This window comes from Protomyctophum parallelum, assembly GCF_964188405.1.
Source record: "Protomyctophum parallelum genome assembly, chromosome: 8".
Taxonomy (NCBI): Eukaryota; Metazoa; Chordata; class Actinopteri; order Myctophiformes; family Myctophidae; genus Protomyctophum; species Protomyctophum parallelum.
Window position 1 is genome coordinate 27972163 of NC_139703.1, and position 24610 is coordinate 27996772.

The 24610-nt window shown below is 42.3% G+C and overlaps 1 protein-coding gene across 2 annotated transcripts in view; it reads left to right on the top strand.

Moving 5' to 3' along the window:
- The window catches only part of atp2b4 (ATPase plasma membrane Ca2+ transporting 4), a 148567-nt gene that overhangs the window by 51938 nt on the left and 72019 nt on the right, over positions 1 to 24610 (top strand). For both annotated transcript variants that reach the window (XM_083770505.1, XM_083770506.1), the window contains exons 3-5: positions 16165 to 16362; positions 17876 to 18133; positions 20140 to 20265. In XM_083770505.1, the coding sequence (XP_083626631.1) occupies positions 16165 to 16362; positions 17876 to 18133; positions 20140 to 20265 (582 nt within the window). The remainder of the gene's footprint in view (positions 1 to 16164; positions 16363 to 17875; positions 18134 to 20139; positions 20266 to 24610) is intronic.

The following is a 24610-nucleotide window of genomic DNA, read 5'->3' on the forward strand; positions in this document are numbered from 1 at the left end:
ATTCTATCACTAAAGATCTGTCCCACTGTTGTAATGTCATGTCTCTCCACCAAGTTTTATTGTGTAACCCATTAAAACCAGGAAAGTATCCGTGTCATTTTAGATTTGAGCTATATGATCTCTGTCGGGTGGAAACATCATTATGTCCAAAACTGTTAGTTTTCAGGATTCAAATTCAAAAGTAGCAAACGTAACAGATCTACAAGATCAAAATGCGCTTCGAGGTTGTGGATCTGCTACTTTTTATGCTTTTGGGTGACGCTGTAGTATGATCAAGTAGGACTTAATTTACGAAACAACAAAATGTTAAAATATGGACATAAGAGGTTTCTGCCCGACAACAATATATAGTGACATATGTTTTTCAGTAAACTGTAGAATCAGCCTCAGGTCTTAACCCATTTTGGGCGGGAACCTCTTTTGGTGTCAGCATTATGTTATGCTTTAGCTATTTAAAAATAGCAGATCTACAAGCTCTGCTATTTTTGAAAGTCGTGAAAGTGTGGCGCAAATCTTTGAATATATATTTCAGAGCGAACGTTTAGAACTAATATATTGGCTTCTGGGGGGTCCCTGGAACTACATATTTTGAGATGGGGGTCCGTGGCCCAATAGAGATAATTCTGGCGTTCCTTGACATGAAAAAGGTTGAGCACCACTGACATAGTTTTTCTCAAAAATGTTAGGATTTAGAAGACTTTTTTTTTATCGACCTCAGTCCAAAATGGGTTAATGGGGGAAGAATAGAAAGCTCCTTATTGCTGTGTCTCCCATGAAGCTGCTTCACAATAGAGCATGCGATTCCAAAACTTAAAGATTAATACATGGAATTTGAAAAGTCTTGGTAAAACATTCATTTTCAAAAGTTCTGCTCTGGAGGATGCCAGGGCCATTAGCCTATGAGCTTTATTAATGTGTGATACTGTATAATGTTCATTACTGTGCTCTCCATTTCATTTGTTTTCCAAATGAAAGGGGTGCCCAACTGCCCATGGGATCCGATTGTAAATGTGTGAAAGTTTGAGTGGAAAAAGAAAACGGGCACATAAATGAATACAATTAAGAACTGTGGGTATGGGGGGGATGCTGGCTCTTGCGAAATATCACCAGCATGCATATTCAATTTAAAATGAAATGGAGTGTTCACACAGTGTAGGTTATATCATTACAAGAGCGGAATGCACATGCTAATAGTTCTAGGGCGAAAATGAAGAGAGGATGGTCCACTGGTTTAACGATGGTTCTGATGTATTTTCTCTATTATTAAGGTTATTATAGCAGTCAAGTTGTATTGGGGAGGGGGGGGGGGGAGGGAGCGGGGCGGGGGTCGCGAGACATGGCCAAAGCATTTCCGGGGGACCCCGGCCAAAAACGTTGAGAACCCCTGGTCTAGTATGTAGTTAAGGATTTTGCCAAAGACCGTGGGTACTGTATCACAAGCCTCTTTCAGCTGCACAGTGCACACGCCTGAAGTTGAGACGATGGCTTCTGTTTCCCATGTTGGCTACTTTCTGCTTTAAAGTCTGGATCTGCTTTGTAGTTTGGGATAGCTCACTAGTACTAGTAGATCACTCAATCTTGTCTCTCCTGTTCTCTGTTGCCTGATCCAGTGGTCTTCAGGCATCATCTGTAAACTCTTATTATTTACTAATGCCGGTCTACAAGCTCTTAACATAAATGGTCCAAAGAGCACATAGATTGTGCATTACATTCACCAATTCACACACACGCATTCATACACCAATGGCGGAGGAAACCATTCAAGCCACCAACCTGCACATCGGAGCAATTAGGGGTTCAGAGTCTTGCTCTAAGGACACGTCGACACTAACTCTGGGGGAGCCCGGGATTGAACTGGGTTCCCATCTGACCACTCTACCGGCTATTCTACCCCTAAGCCAGGGGTTTTCAACTGATTGTGAACCAGGGACCACCACCTTGACTAAGAATCAACCTGGGGACCACTGTTATGTTGCAATGGGATATGGGCTAAGATTAATGCTTTCATAATACTTGCTATGGAATACTGTTTCTAAAACGACTGATATACAGTACTGACACATGTGGCCCTATCTTGGGCATGCCTTAACCTTTATCCATAAACTTTTTTGCCATATTTTAATATCTTGAAAAATATTTAAAAATAGTTCAACTAGCCAATCTACATCCACACATTATGAGCTTGTAGATTGGCTATTTGAACTATTTTAATAATAGTAATATATATATATATATATATATATATATATATATATAGTAAAAATGGCAAATATGTGCAAGATATAGCACATGATGAAATGATTATATTAGCACATTCCCTAGCTTCACCACTTCACCCTTCTTGAGATTCTATCTCCCTTTTCTGTGGAATTTCTTAACCTCAGACTTCTCAGTAATTCTGACAACATTGACTTCCACAGAACAGTGCACAAAAGGTTTAGTGCACTGTTCCGTGGAAGAAAATGGAGGGTATGCGTGTGACATCATCATCATACCCGGAAGTTATGCGGGAACGTCTACTGAGTGGCAAAAAACTACTTTTCTGGCCTTGACAGCCCATACATCCAAACAAAAGTCAATCTTATTGCATTAAATTATGTTAACATTAAATTCACTTTTCCAAGTCACTTTGCCACTTGATTTCCCATTCACTTTATGCATGCCCATATACAAACTCTTCACTTTGCTACATTACTAAATGCACGGTCAGGGACCACATGCAATACCTCCACGGACCACCAGTGGTCCACGGACCACCTGTTGAAAACCCCTGCCCTAAGCCACTGACGCCCCTGTGCGTATGTGTGTGTTTAATAATTCAGTTGAACAGTTATAACTGTACTGTCATTTCACCTAAGTATAGCATAGTCGACATGAAAACATTTTACTGTCATGATGCACTGGAAACATGGGGATGCAAGGCAACAGACAACAAAGTGCTACATGTACAGTGCAGTGCTGAGTCGGTATAATGTACTGTACTCTGCATGGGAGTAAACTATCAATAATTGAATTGGTCTGGAAAATGAAATTTATTGTGATGTAGTAGAACGTTGGGAGGTCCCATCCGTGGTCTGTCATGCTTTTAGAAGCTTTTAGAAAGCAATGTTGTGAACGGCCAGCTATGCAAGGTTTACTTTAAGCTCTCGTTGCGTGATAATTCTATAGACTGAAGTTATCTTTCACTGTTTATACACACACACACACACACAGTGCCTAAGGTGATCTTTGCCAGAGATGCTCTTCAACTGGCACTGATCAGCCTCAAGGAAAAGCAAATCTATAATTTACATTCTGCACTCTCTCTTTTTCGTTACCTTACCCCACCTTTTCTGTGGGGTTAGTGTTCGGATATGGATTATTTCTTTGTGCATTTGTGAATCACATCCTTGGTAGTACTACTGTGTGGGTGATGTAACCTAGGCTAGAACAATAGAGATGCATGTATATTAGAAGATCAATTTGGACTCAAATTATGGCATGTGACGAGGAACTGGATCATCAGTTGCACACTCTTTTAGGGGTGCAACGATTCAGTTACCACGGTTCGGTTCGAACCTCTGTGTTTGGCTCACGGTTTCACATCCCAGTATTTTCTGCCTTTTATTTGTTTTTGAGGAAAAAAAAATACCTTGCCTCTCGCTGATATTTTGTGTCTTTCATTATACTGATCCATGGAAAAAATGCAGCCTGTGCACACAAACAAGGGTCCTCTTTTGACCTATCTCCTTCAGCACCCTGTATTCCAATTATCCTGAACTGCTCAGCAGCCAATGTGTTAAGATCCTGCTGCGCTGCGAGTTGAGAGCAAAGTCAGGTAGGCTAATCAATATGACAATTTATTAGTCCGATGGTGTCGCCCGCCAAATAAACCGTAGAGGATCTACTCAGGCTCCCAAAGTGTCTTGATGCTTGTGGATCAGCTGTTCATGCCAAACAACACCAGCTGGATTCACTCGCGGGTTGTAGAGAACTTCTAAACTGATGGTTTTCTAAAAGAGAAAATGAACCGTACATTCAAGTCTGACCTGAAAAACCCATTTAATAGTAATCTCGCTCTTTCAATCAAATACCTTACAAATTGTGCCGTCTGCCCTGCCCTGCACAGGCATTTAAAAACTAAATTAAATTATACTTTTCTTTTCATCTGTTTATTTTCCTTAATTTAATTTTGTAATTTTGTATAGGACACGTCACACTCAATTTGCTGTGGAAACATCTTGTGATGTATATCCTCTCGCTAGGTGCCATCTTTTAATTAGATCACCCCGGCCATGACACCTTTTTTCTACGCGGGAGAGTTTCTAATTAGCAAGAAATGCATCGAAAACTCAAACTCAAAGTTCTGTATACACGCATTCCCCAGGCTGAGGGCTTTGCCACATGAAAACACAGCTGTGGGCTGGGAACGTGCATGGGTCTGCAACATTGTGCATATCGTCATGCTCATCTTTATCCAAACATACGACACCAATATGCCATGTCTGTACAACCTAGGGACTCTCCGCGCTTTCTCCGGCCGTACCTATTTTAATGCTTGGTCAAATATGTCGGCAGCATGCGCTACGCCAACGACATACGCTATGCCAACAACAGATGCTGCTGAGATTCCACAGTTGTTGTAATATATGAGATGAGATGCTGTAGAGAAACTTAAATTAATCACAGAGGAGAAATTGGGCAGTCAACAGGAATACTGTAGGAGTGTAGGAAGTAGACCAACAATAGAAGGAAGAAAGTTTTGATCCAAAATAGAATGGATTACAAAACTGGGAAGGTGTAAAACAGGTGTAAAAAAATAATTGCTGTGTGCCACTTCAGTGCAATGTGGTTTCCTCTTGTAGACCTCCTAGAGAAAATGTGCATCACTATAGTACAATTTGCTTACTGTGTGCACAAACAGAATGTATATAATTTATATTCTATGAACGTTCTATTTCCTCTATGGAGCGCTTCTTCTTCACGTTGTCATCCTAGTTTACTACATATGTTCATGCATTTTTTAACACTGCCAGGAGAAATTCTCCAGAGGGAAAGGAAAGGGGTCTCATCTCGGCTATCAAACAAAAAGCTGTTTCGGTGCTTGTTCCGGGTAAAAGGACGAAACGTATTCTTAGTGCTTTTAGGGAAGGGATAGTAAGTATGCTTTGTGGTGTACATGTGTGTGGTTGAAAGGAGTCTGGGAATGTGAGAACTACGTTTGCATATAGATTCTCTGACGCAGGAAAGGGAAGAGTAAAGAAAGGCATTGGAAAGGGAGAGATGGAACATGAGACAGTCAGAGTTAGACGGGGACATATGAAGAGAAAGAAAGGCAGTGTTGCCTGTGTCCTCAGGCCAGTTCCCTGCTGTCGCCCATGTGTTCATTTCGACCACAAGGCACACAGAAACAGAGGGTGAGAGTGAAGCATTATGGGAAGGCGACCCGGTTAGCAAATTGATTGGTCCTCGTTAACCACTTTCAACCTGGTTATGTTATTTTATTAGATATCATACCCAGTGTGAGATTGGTATTCATTTTCATTATTCGACTGATTGTTGCTAAGAATGGTCATGATGAGCACTGGGGAGGAGGGGGCGGGCTGTAACGGGTTTACCTGTCTTTCATAGAGACATTTTGACAACCACAAGGCATACTGAGATTGAATTGGGTATATACCGTAAGCTGCCCCCCCCCCCCCCCCCCCCCCCCCTGTTGGCAAATTGTTGAGTCCTCATTAAAGAGTTAAGCTAATGTCAATAGCAATCACGCATCATCTCTTTTCTCTCATTTTCAATCTCGATCCATTTCACAACCGATTTCCCCCGGGAGAGACTTTTGACCAATCACACCCTTCAAGTCTGAATAGTGAGTGGATCAGTCGAGCCTAGAAAAACAGCAGGGTACGTACAAGACACAATCTCCATTAATTTAGTCTGTTCCTTCCAACCTTGCCTCCCTGCAGACTTGTTTGTTTGCGCGCTCTTTCCAGTCAGACAGACACACACACACACACACACACCCCTTGACATGTAGTATCCTACACTCTTGAAATGGCGTAACATGAGAGCTTATTGGCTGAGCTTTTAGGACTCGTGTCGTATTGGAGCAGATCTGTTGTGGACAATGCTGTTGAATCCCACAGTGCCATGCAAGGCTTTCCACCATCAGTCATACTGACACCCATGACCGTCACAGCCCCGGCAATGGGCCCACCGCTGCCTGGGAGGGATTCCATGAGTCTGGGATGACTGATTCAGGTATACGAACTGTAGCATGGCTCCCTCAGCAGCCCGTCTGGATCGTTATGCCTGAAGCAGTGTCATTATCGTATGCTGCCCACATCGCTATATTGTATAAGATCACAGTTTCCCTCAATGCAATTGACATTACTGTCGAGATGTAGGCAATATGTTCAAATGATTGTCAACCCTTGATGCTGTAAACATCTTTTATGTTTTTTGAATTTGGTAAAAAAAAAAAAAAGCACAATTGTAACTGAGTGTATGGTTAACCACATAGTGGCTGGAGGGTGCCTACCAATATAAAAACAATAGCTGACGTGTTTTGTACAATAATGGTTATGGCTAAAGCAGTGATGCTTATCCATGATCGCAGTAAAACAAATCTTGTAAGCACTGGTGGCTCCTGGCAGGTCTTCAGGGGAGGGAGAATGTTACGCTGGTGTCTCCGTCATGCCTCTATGTGCCCAAAAGAACCGATCTACAAGCTGTCGACAGCCATGAGACAGTGCGTTGATGGCTTGTATGTCATGTTTGAGTGGTGCAGCCACTTCATTGAACAGCAATGTGTTCCTCCGTCTGTCTTTAGGGTACTAACAGGTGACAAAGTGGTGCTGTTGAGCTTCACACTGTGCACAGGTGCATGATGGGAAGCCGAGTTTCTTGTGTTAGTGTAACACCAGCGTCCAGCACAGATAAGTAGCCTTGCAGAGCCATGAGGCCCATAGGGCAGGAGCCTATCTCCTGTTTCTGTAGCGTGAGGCAGCTTGGTGTACAAGTACACCCCCTGGACATGACGCTAGTACTGTATGTTGCAGGGACTTACCCCCAATCCAACCCTTGATGCTGAGTGTCAAGCAGGGAGGCACTGGGTCCCATTTTTAGAGTCTTTGGTATGACCAGGCTGGGGATTGAACCCGACCTCGCCGTCTCAGGGCGGACACTCTAACCACAAGGCCACTGAGCTGGTAGCAGAGCAGTAGAGATTACGGTGTATAGCACATGCACAGGTGCATGATGAGAGGCAGTACAGATACAGACTTCATAGTCCGACAACCATTAGTCTGGCAACCAATAGTATGACAACCAATAATCTGACGGCTAATAGTCCGACAACCAATAGTCCGACAGCCAATAGTCCGACCGACCACCTATAGTCCGACAACCAATAGTCAGACAACCAATAGTCAGACATAGTCCGGCAGCCAATAGTCCTACAACCAATAGTCCGACAATCAATGGTTAATGGTTAAGGTTGGCGAACATGCATTAAGGTTGGCGAACATGCGTTGCTCCGTGCTGTACAGTCAACACACTGCCCAGGCTAGATCGGCTAGGCGGCTAACAACACACACGACTATCCTACTAGACAGATGCGTATCATGATCTGCGTGCAACATAAAACTGCTATTTATTTACTGAGGAGAGAACACGTTTGCCTGATCGCTGATTCACTCATGTTTTTTCTCTCTCTGGTTCCATAACGATATGCAGTGTTAATTTTGTTGACTAAGACATATGCCCAGTTTGCCCACTTCTCATCAAGTCAAGTTGTAAACATTGAGAACTGTTTTGGCGTAAGGGGATATCGAGGCGGAGATCAGACCACATGGACATTTTCTAACGGCGAATAATAGCACCTTTGACCCATATAGCTAAATTAGAGCGACAGACAAACAAGTCAAAGATAGTAGAGAGATGGAAGATGGTGTACTGCAGTAACAGTCTACTCACCAGTGGGACCGATGCAAACTACAGACTGGCGTTACTTATACATGTCAAACTCATAGGCTGGAAAATGGCACCCAAAGTGGCCGGTGGCGTTAACCCCAAATCTTGGTCTAGAGGGGGGAAAAGGATAGACGGGTCAGTTAAGTATATAGGCTTCTGATGCCTAGGATGTCCCCACACGTCTTATCAAGACGTCTGATGCCTAGGATGTCCCCACACGTCTTATCAAGGCTTCTGATGCCTAGGATGTCCCCACACGTCTTATCAAGGCTTCTGATGCCTAGGATGTCCCCACACGTCTTATCAAGGCTTCTGATGCCTAGGATGTCCCCATACGTCTTATCAAGGCTTCTGATGCCTAGGATGTCCCCACACGTCTTATCAAGGCTTCTGATGCCTAGGATGTCCCCACACGTCTTATCAAGGCTTCTGATGCCTAGGATGTCCCCACACGTCTTATCAAGGCTTCTGATGCCTAGGATGTCCCCACACGTCTTATCAAATAAAGACGTTGTCTTTTTTTTATACTGTTTTTATTCAGCATTTTGTATATGACATAACTTCAGAATATCTTTGACAATGATAATGACAAAAAATAATGACAGGTAGTGTAAATGTTCCAAATACAATACATAATATAAAAGATATATAAATGTGATAAACAAGAAAAAACAAAAACTGTTAAACAGTGACAAATGTGAACAGACAAACAAAACAAAGACAACAGGACAGACACTCTTGCTCTCAAACCTTCCCAACATGTTGTTGTAAATCAACTGAATTACAGACATGAGAAAAAAATTAAGAAAAAACACTCTGTTCCTTTTTTCTTTCTTTCTTTTCTTTCCTTTCCTATTTTCGATTATGTTATCTATTGTGTAGGAGGGGTTAGCGTGCACCTATTGAAATCAATGAAGGGTTGCCATGTCTGGTAAAATCTATCTTCACTCCCTCTCAATTCAAACTTTTCCAATTGCAAATCTTTCATTAGTGTAGTGTGAGTCGGAACCTGTGCTTGCTTCCAATTCAACAGTATCAGTCTGCGAGCCAGTAGAGTCAGACATTTTACCATGTTATATTGGAAAGTAGACAGTTTGACCCCGGGCCCTCTGACTCCTAGAACTGCTGTCAGTGGATCCGGGTCAAAAGGTCAAACTGTCAACAATGTCTGACAGTGATTTAAATGTACTTTGTGAAGTTGTCTTTTAAATTGGTGCTGCATTAGTGATCAGGGCTCATGGAAACATGATGAAATGGGACTGTTTACACCCAAATCTTGAAGGAGACCCGGGCCTATAGATTGAATCAGATACTACTACTGCAGATTAGAAAGATCCAACCAGTTAGTGTTTGCCTGCTGTAATGTTGGAAATCCTGTTCATCGGCTACATACTTTCAGAATGAATAATGAGCTGTGCGAGGGAGTGTATACTTCCTGTTCACAGTTGAATAAATAAATAAAGGGCTTTCAGTGGGACGTTAACTCATGTGCACTGTATGTATCACTGTACTGTATGTGCCTCAAAGGACAGATATTCATAACTTGTCGAATTTGTTTTTACTCTTCTGCTCTTCTCTCCTCCATAACATGACATGCACGAGCCTCACAGGACTAATATTTGGAACATATCCTATTTGTTTAGCTTCTTCTTCTTCTCTACAACGTGCAGGCACGTGCATGCTGTACACCAAAGGCAGCGTTCAAGAGAATTGCCTTTTCCAATGCATTCATGTTGAAAGAATAGGCCCTATGCACACAAAATAACTCTTCCTAAGTTCGTACTTCCGTCTTCCGGTCCCCTTCCCTACTTTCTTCACAGGTGTTGCCCAATGATACGAATTAAGGCTCTGTTCCATTTTATGCACACGTGGTTCTCAAACATTTTCATTTCAAGGACCCCCATAACTGTACAAACTAAGTGTGTAGAGTGTACAAAAAGGGTCCTCATTTGTTTCCATTTTGTACACTCAGAGTTACACACCCATACGGGCCATTTGGAACCCACTCAAGGACACTTTGAGACACACTGGTGTAGCAGAGTTTTTCCAGTGAGCCAACATGCACAATAGCAGCACCCTGACTCTGTTTGACCAGAATGGAACAGAGCCTTCATTAGTATCATTGGTAACACCTGTGAAGGAAGTAGGGAAGGGGCCCAAGTTCTTACCATTGCCCTCTGTGTAGAATGCCATACGCCACATCTCCAGTAAAGGCTTGATTGGAGTTAGCTGACCGTGTTGTCACACACCAGAAATAGCCTATCTATAAGCTCACAACACGTGGCAGCACGAGGACTTGTGAGTAGATCGGCTATTTTCGGTGTCTAAAGCCCAAACCCACACCAGTTGCAACTGCTTGAAACAAAACCGTTTTAAGGTCAACCACACCAATGTAACTCCTTGCAACTCACGGAGTTTCATTGGTGTGGTTGAACTGAAAACTATTTTGTTGCAAGGAGTTGCAAATGGTGTGGTTTGAGCTTAACACCACGCACAAGAAAGTAGCCTACATATAACTGCAAGACCTTTAAATAAATAAAAACCCGGCAATGCACATGTCCACATGAGTGGTTGGTCTTATGTGTGGTGAGATGAAAGTGAGAAAAGGAGAACATATTGAGGTTATATCAAATTATACTTTTGTATCAATATTATAATAATAATAATATTATGAGTATCATTCTGAATTTAAGATGATATATTCCTCTAAATCTGGCTAGGGGACGTGTCAAACAAGAAAACATTTGTCAGCCCCTGACATGCAGAGAATGTTAGAACATTCTCTGCATGTCCGTGACCTCATGGCTTTGCAGTGCAGACGAATAAATATGTTGCTGAAGATGGTAGCAGGTGAAGGAAATGTACTGGGGAGAAAGAGAGAAGGGGATGGAAAAGGGCTACCCTGGTGTCTATTTTGTGCATGTCATTTTAGGCAAAGAATTGTCTAGTATCTCAAGTAGTGGAGACTGTGGACGACATTGGCAGCAGCGAGGAAGAGAGACACAATCAGTGTCTTGACCTTTTCAAGGTCAAGGTGTGCATATTATAGTCTGCATCTGAACTTTGAAACTACTGCCTTCGCTGACATAATCTTTTTGAGATTCTCAGAGAGATGGAAATCGATGGAATTAACCGTATTCACACGGGAGCCATTTCGCTCTCGAGTGATTCATGCTGGAGGGGGAAAGCCGTGTGGACATGGTCAGGAAGTGAAAAGGACAATTAAGAGATTGAACCTAAAGTACTAAAATGCATGATGCATGACTTTTGATTAAAAATCTCACAAACACGCAGTGTGGCTAAAAACGCCTCTGGGGGGGAAACGAATGCCCACACCACACGCCCACACACATAATGGCCGTAAGGGACACAAATACACACCACACGCAATGACAAAGGACATTGCGCTTTTGGTAATCTAGTGAAAGTATTAACCCAGAGGATTTACCAGATGGAGTAAAGGAGGTAGAGAGAAAATGGGAGATGGAGGTAGAGAGAAAACGGGAGGTGGAAAGAGGAAAGGAACTGTGTTTTACTGATGTGCTGCCATATTATGTCGCAGTACTCTGACAACAGAAGAGCTCATGAGGAGGAACCCAGCCAGAGACAGTGTGAAGCCGTCTGTGATACTGCGATACTGTCTGTCTGGAGAAATCAAAAGTCACTCACAGAAAGATGCACAGGCACGGTGGCGCAAGCGCTGTAGCCTCACATCTAGAAGGTCCCGGGTTCACTTCTCACCAGGGGGCGCTGGGGGGCGTGTTCTCTCCTCCACGGCATCGGTGCCCATACACTGTGGTGGGGTCGGCGAAAGGGCCTTTCTGTGTGGAGTTTGCATGTTCTCCCCTCGTGTCCCCTAGATACCCTCGCAAAAAACATGCAGTAATCCTGGTCTCTATAGAGCGTCGCAGTCCCGCCCCCTTTCATGACGACGCCAGGCCCAGGAAATTATTCCCAATGCATTTTTCCCATAGACATTTCACAAAGTATTTATTTAAATACGGTTAGCCTACGCCGTGGACAAAGCCAACTCTTGTCGTGACAAATCATGACAACAAACACAATATTTTGGACCAAACAGAAAAAAAAGAAAGAAAAAGAAGAAAAACAACAAAAAAAGGGTTGTAACCTGCCGTTTTTTTCTTTTTACTAAGTATTTGTTCGGCCCCAAAAAATGTGTTTGTTGTCATGATTTGTCACGACAAGAGTTGGCTTTGTAAGTTTGAAATGTCTATGAGGAAAATGAACAGAGAATCATTTCCTGGGGCCTGATGGAGGGGAAAGGAACTGGTTGGAATAACGTGTGCTTCCATGTGCTACGTACTACAGGGGACCCCCCCCCTGTCAGGTGATAAGAAACGGCATGCTCACTCTCATGCATTGAAGGAAGTATGAGCTCAGTTCGTGGCTCTCCCCAGATGGCAGATGGCAGAGCACCCAGTATCACAGCTTAGGCAATTGGCACTAGGTGGAAAAATGGGTTACAAAAATCATGGGATAAAAAAATGGAAAAAAAGAAAGAGGACTGTTGTGGAAAAAGTGGGGTTTATCAATGAATAAGAAACAATCAAATGAATATCTATCTACAGTATAAATGCACCAAGTCTGTAATCCGCGTTACTCGAAAACCGTTTGCCCCACCGACTTCAAATGTTTCCATCGGGTAGCCGTTTGTCCAGAACCAGCACAAAAGCCTCTGCCCAGGCTCTGGACAGGGCCCCTGCCCAGGCTCTGGACAGGGCCCAAATTAGCCAATTGATCACACCTGATCACCCCTAGAACTCCATGGAGCAGTCTGTTCTGACATCACAATGATGTTCTTGACAACTGCATAGACTCCATATTTGGGCAGGCCAGTGACGGAAGATGGTACACTTAATAAGACGAATCACAACAAAATGGTTTTATTTATTTTATTTTGAATGATGGCTGTTTCAGCAATACGTGTGTGTTGGAGATACTCTATAATGAAAAGGGGGAGCATTGGGGATATTTAAGCATCTCTATATTTAAGCATTTTAACCGATAATCCAACCGTTACTGACAAGGAAGAGGGGGCCGAGTTTGTGAACTGGATCTGAACCCATAAATGTGCTTATGCGGTACATAGTAGTGCACTAATTAACTGAGTCACCACGATACCCTGAGGATGCATGGCTTACCAATTATGCCACAGAGAGCAATCTATTCAACTCAACCTGACCAAGTCCATGGCATTGTTTGTCCATTAACATTTGTTACATTTTGTCGTCTCCTGCGTCCAGGGAGAATCCTAGAGAAAACATGTGGTTACTCACACTGATGCATTCATAAGGACAATATCATCCTTGAGTCCAGTGTATACATGGCATTCCTGGCCTCGCCATCTATTTCCGCTCTGGCGTCTTTTCTCGGAGCGCGACTGTTCGTTTTTTCCGGTTGCCATTATAGTGATTCTCGCTCTATGGATTCTCGTACTTGATCAGACGGGTTTGTTTTACTTTGTAACTGATTAATAATGCATCAAACCGTTTGAGCACAGGTAGAGAACATATTCTGCGTTTGGGGATGTTGTTGAAAGTAATGTCCCGGTTTCCCAAAGGACACCCCTTACACAATGGTGTAAGAAGTGTCCTTTGGGAAACCGGGCCAATGTTATTTAATCAGCTTGATACCCAAGCCATACAGCATTTTACATCTTTGAGGTTTCGGAAATTAAGATTTGTGGTAAGATTGCAAGTTCACTAGTCCTAGTGAACTTGCTAGTTCAGGTTGCATTCACACCTGTAGACTGTGCGTTTGGGGGGTGAAGTTGCATCATTGTTGCATTTTTTTATTTTGTGCGTTTGGTGTTCACACTGCGCTTTGTCAACTGCAGCAGGGAGCTTTATCAATGTGTTCAATTCATATACTACACAGTAAAATCTATAAAACTATACTTTGAGTAATTGATAGGACATAAAGTGTGTGGATGCAGGGGTGTTGGGGACTGTTGTTATCCTATATCCTACACAGACCACTGAAGACAAAGGGACAGTAAAAAATAAAGATTACACAGACCTCCATCTTAGACATCCATCAGCCCCAGGCCAGCCTCAGCCAAAAGGAACACAGGCAAACCCTCGGCCTGGCCCTGAGCCTCCCTCAAGAATGCGCCTGTCTCTTCCTATCTATCGCTACCCCACCAGATGATGCCCTCCGTCCAGAGCAAGTGCATTTCACATGGCTTTGGTTTTAGACTTTCGTCTGCTTTTGTGCCCCCAGTCTCTCTCATAAGCCCCCGTCTTTCTTCTGTGGCCACAGAGAGTTGGTCAGGGGGCCGCTTTTACACTTACAGTACATTGCGTCTTTGTTCCTTGGAGGAAGCACGGAGGCAGCGGAATTGGGGATGGCAGGTTCTGTTGTGATGTGGATTGGTGGTGGGTTGGGAAGGGGCTCAGACGCACCCGGGGGGGGGGGGGGGGGGGGGGGGAGCATATTTCTTTAACTGAGGCCAGGCCAGGAAGCGAGCTCAACGTCTGGCCTTAGGAAGGAACGTGGCAGCAGAGTGTCACACAAGACTCATTGTTTTCTCTCTCTCTGTCCTCTCCTCTGTCTCTCCCTTCCCTTTTCTTCAGTCTCTGGTCTTTGTTCAGTTCCACAATGGGCTCTTCATTGCCCTCTCTAACTGCTCCCCTACTGGTTTTGTCTGAGCAGTTACACAGCTGGCAACTAAGGAGAGAAATGCATGGATTGACTCGAGGGCATCTGTTTTCATCTACATAGATAGACCACACAAAATACTGCCACTTAAAGGTTTAGCACAGCCACCTGAGTTATTGGATGAAACCGTGTGGAAAAACAACACCACACAGCTGTGACAATGACTTTACAGTCTTGGATTAGCACGCAAGCAAGCACTGTAGCACAATTAGCAATATATGTTTGGATTTTGAATGATTCTAACACTCCAGAAGCTGGATGGACAATCAATGCAATAAGAGAGCAGAGACCACGAAAGAGGATAAATGACCGGTTTTTTATCTGCTGCATGAATTCATTCTAATCTGGTTTAATCCAAATTGTGGCCTTGAGGAAAAAAATCTCTCTCTCTCTCTCTCTCTCTCTCTCTCTCTCTCTCTCTCTCTCTCCTCTCTCACTCTGACACTCGTAAACAAAATAAATTAATAAAAGATGTCCTTGTTTGTAGACATTGTCTTGTCAAAGATGCGAGTCAAAAAGCTTGGCACCTGTCGTGCAGCAGATTGTGTGCAGTGGGTGGTTGACATCGGGTGTGTATGGGTGTGTTCGGTCAGCCAGCAAGCTTTTGGAACTGAGCCCTCATTAGATGTGGCTACCACCGTGGTGGTCATTTCCCATTAACAGCTCATACATCAAACAGAAAAGTCCTATCTGATTGTATTAACACAACGGATGCACCAGCAACGTGTATAAATGTCCTTTATTATTAATTAAACAACGTCAAACCCACGAACATTGCAGCTGTACGAAAAGCTTGAATTCTCCTCTCTCTATCTACAATGTGTTTGTTTCATAATAATCCACTGTAGACATTTCCTTGCAAGTGTTGGAGTTTGGAAGCGCTCACTTTCATTTACGCAACGTCCTGCTGCCGCCTACATTATGTGCAAATTCAAAATGGGTGGTATGCAGGGCCATTGAGTGATATCCAACGAGCACTTCCAAAAGCCTACACACATAATCACCTGCAAGGGATTTCTTGACAGGAAATAGCTCATAACATGTCTACGGTGGATTTTAATTAAACAAACACTTTGCAGATATAAAGAGGATAATTCAAGCTTTTCATACAGCTGCAATGTTGATGACTTTGAAGTCATTTATTACAATCAGATTGGACTTTTCTGTTTGGATGTATCTATCGCCACTGTGTCCTATCAATAAAGGCAGGGGGGGGGGGGGAGTCATTACTCATTACACAGGTCAGGCTTCACACTTGAATTGCTGTCTTTTGTCCTACAACAGAGGAATACTATGTCATGGCACAAGTACTATTTTAAACATGGAGGAGATCTACAAGCTCATATGAACTTTTAGGTCTGCTATTTTTGAAAAATCGTTAAACTGTGCCTCAAATCTTTCCGAAAATTGTCATGATTTAGAAAACGTTTTTTTTTTTCTTTTTTTTTTGGCGTCGGGTCAAAACGGGTTAAAACCAGATGTAATTTCAGAATTTCATGCTTTTGCTTTGTTTCCTCCTCCCTCTCGCAGGTCTGTCTGGCAACCCGGTCGATCTAGAAAAGCGCCACAATGCATACGGGAGGAACTTCATTCCTCCCAAGAAGGCCAAGTCCTTCCTGGAGCTGGTGTGGGAGGCTCTGCAGGACGTCACCCTCATCATCCTGGAGATCGCTGCCATCATCTCCCTGGGTCTTTCCTTCTACCATCCCCCAGGGGGGGACAGTGAGGGTAAGTAGTAGCAGTAGTAGTAGTAGTAGTATGCCTATAAGTGGATACATTTACGTCTAATCTTATATTTACTCATTCACTTGCCGGACTAAATAATTATTTAATTCACCCAGTGCTGGCGCTTTTCCGGTTGTCCTGACCTTTTAACACTTTCCCTCCTATTCACGAGTTACACGAGTGAATTGATTGTAGAACAGCTTCCCTCCCAATAACGAGTTACATGAGTTACGTTTTCATTGTTTAAATCACGTTTTTAATACATTTTAAGACTTACGGGGTTTCCATCAGACGGAGTGGGATAGGTGGCGTTGTTCGGATGATGTAAACGGAAAAACAGCCGTCGCACTGGCATGCAAAGGGTTCTGCGAAATTGAGGCCCAATGCATTCCAATGGCGGTGGTGGAATGCAGCGGGCGCGTTCCTCCTCCGCCCTCTGTTGTTGATCGCCACTTTGGATAATTTTTTAGCCTTGATGCGGCTTAGTGGGAGTCACGCTTTTATTGGGAAGACAATGTGTTCATATAATGTTAATATAATATAATGAAACTTACGCCAGGGCTCCACTGGGCGCGTCTGCGGCGCGTCTGCGTCGCTTCTCCGTCAGCGTCGGGAATGTGCCCTTTTAATCAATGGAGGGTAGCTCCACTGCCCGCGTTGCGTCGCGTCTCCGTCACCATAAAATTGAACCGGTTCGTTTTTTTACGCACGCACGCGTGACGCACGCGTGACGCAACGCGCCCAGTGGAGCCCTGGCGTTATGTGTACAGGTATTGTTCTTCCTTCAGACAATGCAGCAGTGATAATAATAAATAAATAATGACGACAGCAGCTTTATAAAATTGTAAAAGACAACCGTATCCTTTCCGTATCCGTGCACGCACTAGCGTTCGGTTGGATTGACGCGCCTGGTTTCAAGGACAGTCAAACAATGACTCATAGGTTATCGAAGAGCCCCTTTTATCTAGCGTAAAACCACTGAAAACACATTATGACATTATGTGTGGACCTTAGAGCTTCATGACTAGAAATCTTGTCTACTACTGATTTTATACCTTTTTATTTTATTTAATTGATGCAAGAACATGCAAGAACAATGTCCAGTAAGAGAGAGACTGTAGTTTACTTTCCACTTCTATTAGCTTGGAATCCCCATCGATGATGTCATTGGTAGGCAGTTTTCTGAAATGCCCATGGTCCACCTCTGAGATTGTCAGAGTAGACAGAAATTGTGGCATCTTATAATGAGTGAGAGAGGACCTTATCTGAAGATGCATCAAAAAAAAAGTGCTCTTTTAAAATTGGCCTGTGGCTGGACGGTGGTGGGCGTCCCAAACGTAACATCCGGTTTTGATTGGACAAATCCTGTCACTTATGAATAGAAATGTCCATTCTACATTGTTTCTATGCTGCCGCGTGCCGCCTCTTAAAACATATTGTAATACTTAAGCGCAGTGTTAACTTCTGAACAGCTGGTGCAACTGACCATGCCCAATATCTGTTCCCCGGCTTACAGCGTGTGGGGAGGCTGCCGCCGGCGCAGAGGATGAGGGTGAAGCGCAGGCCGGCTGGATCGAGGGTGCGGCCATCCTCTTCTCCGTTGCCATAGTGGTTCTGGTGACTGCTTTCAATGACTGGTCCAAGGAGAAGCAGTTCCGTGGGCTGCAGAATCGCATCGAGCAGGAGCAGAAATTCACCGTCATCCGCAAGGGCCAAGTCATCCAGATCCCTGTGGCTGAGATCGTGACGGGAGACATTGCCCAGATTAAATATGGTGAGGGGTGAGACCTGTTATAGTGGGAGACTATATGCATTAGCTGCCTTTTGATGCCCAGTGATTTAACTTTTTACCCCTTTCAGTTTAAACTTCAAATTAAGTTGAATGAATGGGAAAAGTCTGTGCTTTTGAGGTTGAATGGAAAGCAATAGGTTCTCTTTACTCTTATAGCGTGTTGTAAAAATATCCAGCGTTTTTTCCAATGCGTCATAACATGCTCTTGACATCGTAGAGTTTCACTTCTGTTGAGATAATCCGTACCTTGAACACAGTCGTAAAGATTAAAAAGCAAGCCACCCTTCTTGTGGAAGGGTCATAAAACAATGCCAGGATTTGTCAGAACGTATTATATTGGCAACGAGCAAAGGTACTGTTTTCTGCAGGAGAGCCCGGTTATCCTGCACAAGTGCTGAAATTAGTTACCGCTGAGCTTACAGAGCCTGCCTCCTTGCACTGTTTAGAAATGTAAATTGTCCTCCAGGGTCAAAAGTTTTGTCAAACGAGAAACTGGATCGTATCACACTCAACTCAACATCTAAAAACACACCCTGAGACATCTAAATGTCTCAGGGTGCAGGGCGACCAAACACCAATTGTATAAGTTATGCTACAGATTGGACAAAATGTAATTTTATTCACACACAAAACAATTGCATGATAGAGCTTTAACATCGGCATATTTGTAGGGATTTGCAAAGATGGTTTTAAAAAAACACATCAACATGGAGAACTACTATCTGATCCTCTGCTGCTGAAATAAAATGTCATATGGGGAAATAGTTTCAATAATTCATTGCTCCAGTGGCTTGTTTCCAAGTGCCAGAGGGCAGCCGGGTGTCATCAGTTAATCTAGGAACATGTGAATTAATGTCCAATTAAAATGCTGCAGGGGAGAACGTTGGCTGCCTTTGATGTTGTGTCATGACTCGTGATTGAATGTCCACAGGACTCGCACCGCAGTGTGGGCAATATGAAGCACTCAATTAGCATAAGAATGTAACTTTCTCTCCTCTGTAGCACCACTCGGGATCACTGTTAATCTTGTTGACATAAGACTAAATGGTTATTCAATGGTTACGTGTTAACATTCAATGGTTATGTGTTATTCAAAAGACTAAATCAAAATCTGCTGGAAAAAATGAACACTGCTCAGGATAGGTTAAGCGCAAGCTATACTGCGGTGCAGGATGGTGTCACAATTAACAACAAACTAATAATAATAAACTTTGAAGCTATCAATTCATCACAAAGTCGTGTAACAAAGTATTCAGATTAAGTTTATGTGATGCTGTCATTGCATTCATTCTATTGGTAAGCTCTAATTCATCTGCCATTGGTGAAGAGAATCTCAGAAGATATGAACGTTAGACAGGAAGGAAATTGGGCAGTCAATTGTCACTTCTTATGTAGATTAACCAGTGAAGGACACATCCTATCCATAGCATTGGCACAACTTCCTCCTCCAGTGATCATGTCACTAATAATCATAGCAACTCAAACACGGCCATCATCAAACGTTTACTCTCAATGGTGAACTTGTAGGTCATGCATGGGCAACTGACGTCCCAGGGGGCCACATGCGGCCCCCACCTTCACTTAATGTGTCCCTCAGGTTAATATCGCAATACTGATATATTATTTATTTCAGCTGTTACAATTCCAAACATGTCACACTTGCATTACTTTAGTATATTATTTAATGACTAGTATTCAAATTTCATTGTCTTTTTTTTATGTCCAATGTATTTGCATTTAAGTTCATAAAGTTAACATGAGTTAACATGAGTAAATGCATTTGGAAAAAAAAAAATACAATTCAGGATTACAATTCAAATATATCAAAAACTAATAATTCTGAATTTCAATTCAAATATAGCAAAAATACCAGATCTAGATCGGCTCTTTTTTTGCTACGACAGTAATATGCAACGTGGCCCTCTGGAGTGAGCGTGGAACTATAGTGGTCCTATCCCCATCTTCAAAGTTGTCCACCCCTGTTGCAGGTGACCTGCTTCCTGCCGACGGCATCCTGATCCAAGGCAACGACCTGAAGATAGACGAGAGCTCTCTGACCGGAGAATCCGACCAAGTCAGGAAGTCTCTGGACAAGGACCCCATGCTGCTGTCCGGTAAGACTGCATGCTTGTCATTTCACAGCAACGAAGGCAAAAAGAAAACATCCAACGTGCAGTGTGTGCTAAGAACAATCTTCATTGCTTGGCATAGCATCAAGTGTAAATGCTGTGTTCAGTGCTGTGAACTGATGCATGTGAGGCCATTGTTTCTTTCACGGACACATAACTGTACACGGAAGACATACAGTAGGGCATTTTCTGCCACACTATATTATCGATCTCCTCACGTCAGAACGACGGCATTGAGGTTAAAAATCGACAAAGATTTTCATTAATGTTAAACCTTTTATTAAAAATTCATGAAAGACTTTGGTATTGTAGTCATCTAAAATAATGTCTATGAAACTTGATTCTGGTGTCATGTGTGAACATGCACCGAATTGGCGGCAATCTTGTTTCGGCATTCCTGCCTGCTTGCATAGGACCTACAACATTGCAGGTGTTAGCATTATGCTATGCTTTAGCTATTGAAAAATAGCAGATCTACAAGCTCGTAGAAGACATTTTTAGAATCTGATCTCGGGTCAAAATGGGTTAACAGAGCAGCAGTCCAGCTTTCTTAAAGGTTTTATGACATTAATTTTCATTTATTTTTATTTTTATTTTTTATTTTAGGTTTTATGACCTCAATTACACCCAAAAAACCTGAACTTTTAACATTCAGTGGATTTTCTGTGGTCTGAAGTTTTCTTTGGGGTTTTTTGGGCCTTTTGAGCTACAATGAAAACAGGCAACACAGTGAAACAGTGACATCTGCTGGCAAATCCCATTGACATATATGGGATTTGCAGTAAGTGATGTCACTTACTGCCGGCAAATCAGAGCACCTGTTTGAGCCAGAAAACCCCAGATCACAGAAAATCTACTGAATGTTAAAAGTTCATGTTTTTTGGGTGCAATTGAGATTAGAAAACTTAAAAAAAACAAGAACAATTCAATTTTTTTTATTTTTTATGTCACAATCCCTTTAACCCCCGCATCCCGGTGATAATCAATGATGATCATATCACATTATTATTCTGCCTGTAAATGGTCTCTTTTCAAAGCCGTTTCCTCAGCAGAAAGCCATTCGTTTTCGTCCCCTTTTTTACTTCAATAGATCAGGATGCTGTACCTTTCTTTGTATGGACTTATTGATATCTTTGCGTGTTTTAAACTATGGGGAGGGGGGGATCTCTTAACGAATTATCTGAATTTCATTGTTTATATCTATTTTCTTGACTTTTTTTATGCCATGTAGTAGGGCTGGGTGCAATAACCGCCATACCGCCGGTATGTAACGCATACCGCGGTATCGGGTTCATTACCGCGGTTAAAAAAATAAAAAAAAAAGAAAAGTGTATCATAATAAACAGTGACGCTCAGTCAGTCTAATCATGCCAGCAACACAACAACACCAGAGGGAGTTCAAAAAACCATGTGCAACCCAGATTCGGCACAAACAAGGATTGATTGATTGATTGATTGATTAAAATATTTATTAACAGTTTGCAGAATTACACTACATTTCAAGCACAACTCAATACAAAGACTGTTAACTGTGAGTGGACACTTGTTTACAAGAGGGTCCACCTAAATTAATTTCACTCCTATGCCACAAAAATGTGGAACGCCCTACCAACTGTCATTAAGATGTAAATCCCTTGACTCCACCCACCCCTTTCCCCCCTCACTGTATACGTTTTCCCCCTTTTTACCTCTGTGGTATACTTTCACCGTGTGTGTCAGTCAGTATGAAGAGTGAAGACGGAAAAGCAGGACAAAGGTTTCTCCGGATCTTAGCGTTTATTTGGTAAAACACAGAGATTCAATTCGTCACAAAGCAAGCATGTCTCAAAAAGGTACACGCCAAATTGTCTGTTCCAACCAGCCTAGGTTAGCCAAATGTAAGACTCGTTCGAACAGCCCCGTCCACAAGAAAAACAAAGTGTTATATACAGATCTGATCACCCCTCCTCCAGTAGCTGAACCGGGCGCTTCCTGACTCTTTTGACCAATGAAATCTGGGCTACCCGCTTATTCATGTTTACAGAGGCGGGCCTCTCTGGCAGAGACACGAGTATCTAACCTTACATTAAAACACCAGATTACTACTTTACAGATCCCATGACAAATTGTAGTTACATATTGTAGTAACATAACCGGTCTTTAGATGAAACTGTGAACAACTTATAAACTGGCTAATCATACCTTAAGTATATGAAAAATGGAAACACAGGAAATGTTTAACGGAACTATAAATCAAACTGAACACTTTCTTTTAAGAGTAAAAACCAACACGGTGACGCGAAACCCTATGTATTTATCATACCTTTTAAAGGAGACAAGTTAAACTCACTATAAATAGTTAGTCTCATCTTTCTATAGTAACAGATTGTTTATAAAATCATTGAGTTTTAACCTGTGTAGGTTTACAAGTACCAAATGGTCCAATGTTAATTTCTAAAACCTCTCCCCTTTGGTCAAAGGACTATGCAAACACATGTTCCTGAAGCAAACAATAGGACCTGGCTTCATAGACACCTCCGAGCAAGCTTCAAAGGATGTAATCAGAGCCTGAGTGAAAAGACCCTTTGGTGTGTGATTACTCTAAAACATTTTACTTGACTCAGTAAAAATAGTAATAGTACCATAGTTATTTAGTTAGTTAATTTATAGAAAATTATACGACATTCCTCCCTTTTATGGGGCTATATGCTCCATAAACAATTTAACTAAATGAACTCCAAGAAAGGTCCTCCCTTTTATCCCTAAATGTCACAAAATAAAAAGAAAATAAAAAACCCCAAGTTGATGAAACACTTTTTTAAATTACCCCTTTTTAACAGATGTTTAAAATGACTGTCTGTCCATCTATGGAGTATGAACCATCAGAAATAATACCAATGGTAAATAGTAAGAACCGCAATAATAAAAATACCACGTTGAAACATCCCACCACCAACAAAACATATGTAGAAATAGGTACACAAATCCTAGCCTCCTCCCTTGACACTGTAATACCTGCGCAATTATCAACCTGAACATGTACAAAATAAAAAGTTAGCTAAACAGTCATCGTATCCCCCCTAGGTTGGAAATACAATCAAAGTTAACCTCAAATGACACATCAAGAATTACCAGGTCTATTTTGGAAAGCTGGAGTACAATTAAACCTCAAAATGGAACCACAACATCCGTCATGATTCAAGAAGTCACACCTGTGGATTTGAAAAGTAAATACATTCAACGCAAGCATATCTGATGTTAATAATCCCTTGTACCAGTAACTTTGAAACATATGAAAAACATAAACACAAAATCATAACAATCCAATATCGACATATTTTCTTTCTCCTTCTCTCCAAAGTTCAATGAAATTTCTGCGATGACGGTTCACGCGCATAGATTATTTCTTTTCGACTAAAATATAAACGCAGATGAATCCTGGCTCCTTGGACTGCCTTGTACCAGTAATCCACGGAAATGGCAATGATCTTCATTTTGGTCACCAGGGCATTTTTTCGCAAAGTATGGCTGGAGGCTGTACCAGCTATTTCCTCAGGACCGAATACTCCATGTAGGATTACTCATTTCTGAACAATCAGAAATCGGTGCGACTATATTGACTGTATACCAGCCTTAGTCATGACACAGCTGAAGTGCGTCAGAGCACTCTTGTAGACGTGACCTGAAAGTAGACTGAGGACTGAAGTCCTCTCTGGCACTTGGTACCCCATCGATGACGTAGTATTGACAATGAAGTCTTCTGGTTAACCGCTTAGCCGCTGTGGAGCACCTGTTCTCAGGTTAGCTGATATAGAGTTGAGGAGCACGACTTGACGTGTAGCGCAGAAGTAGACAGACAGCCTCTGATATTGACACGATGTTGGATGCTGCTGTTCCTGCCACTTTCTCTCCATCAGCTCCCTGTTTAGAAATATGAACCACTTCCACACCAAGATTAGACGTTCTTTTGCAAAAGCACACGCATGCATTGAACTATTAGTAACTTAGTAGACCATTCAGTGTCACTCAAAGTCCTAAGAAATCATCCTTCTTATATTAAAATCAAATTATCCTTATTTATGTGAGGTCCTTTTTATCTCGCCAACTCCTATTACCTTTAACAATGTAGTCTCATTTTTCGTTTGCCTTGTTAATGCCATGGTTATTTCTTGAACAACCCAATTACTATCCGTGAATAATGCACCCTAAATTAGACTGCACATTTGTTGACAAAAAGTCATTTCTCCAAGCAATTATAAGTCACAAGTTCAAAATGTATTGCATGTTCCCTCTAACTAAACAAAAGCTATTTATCGTGACACTCTGACTCCTAATATGTTTATACATTTTT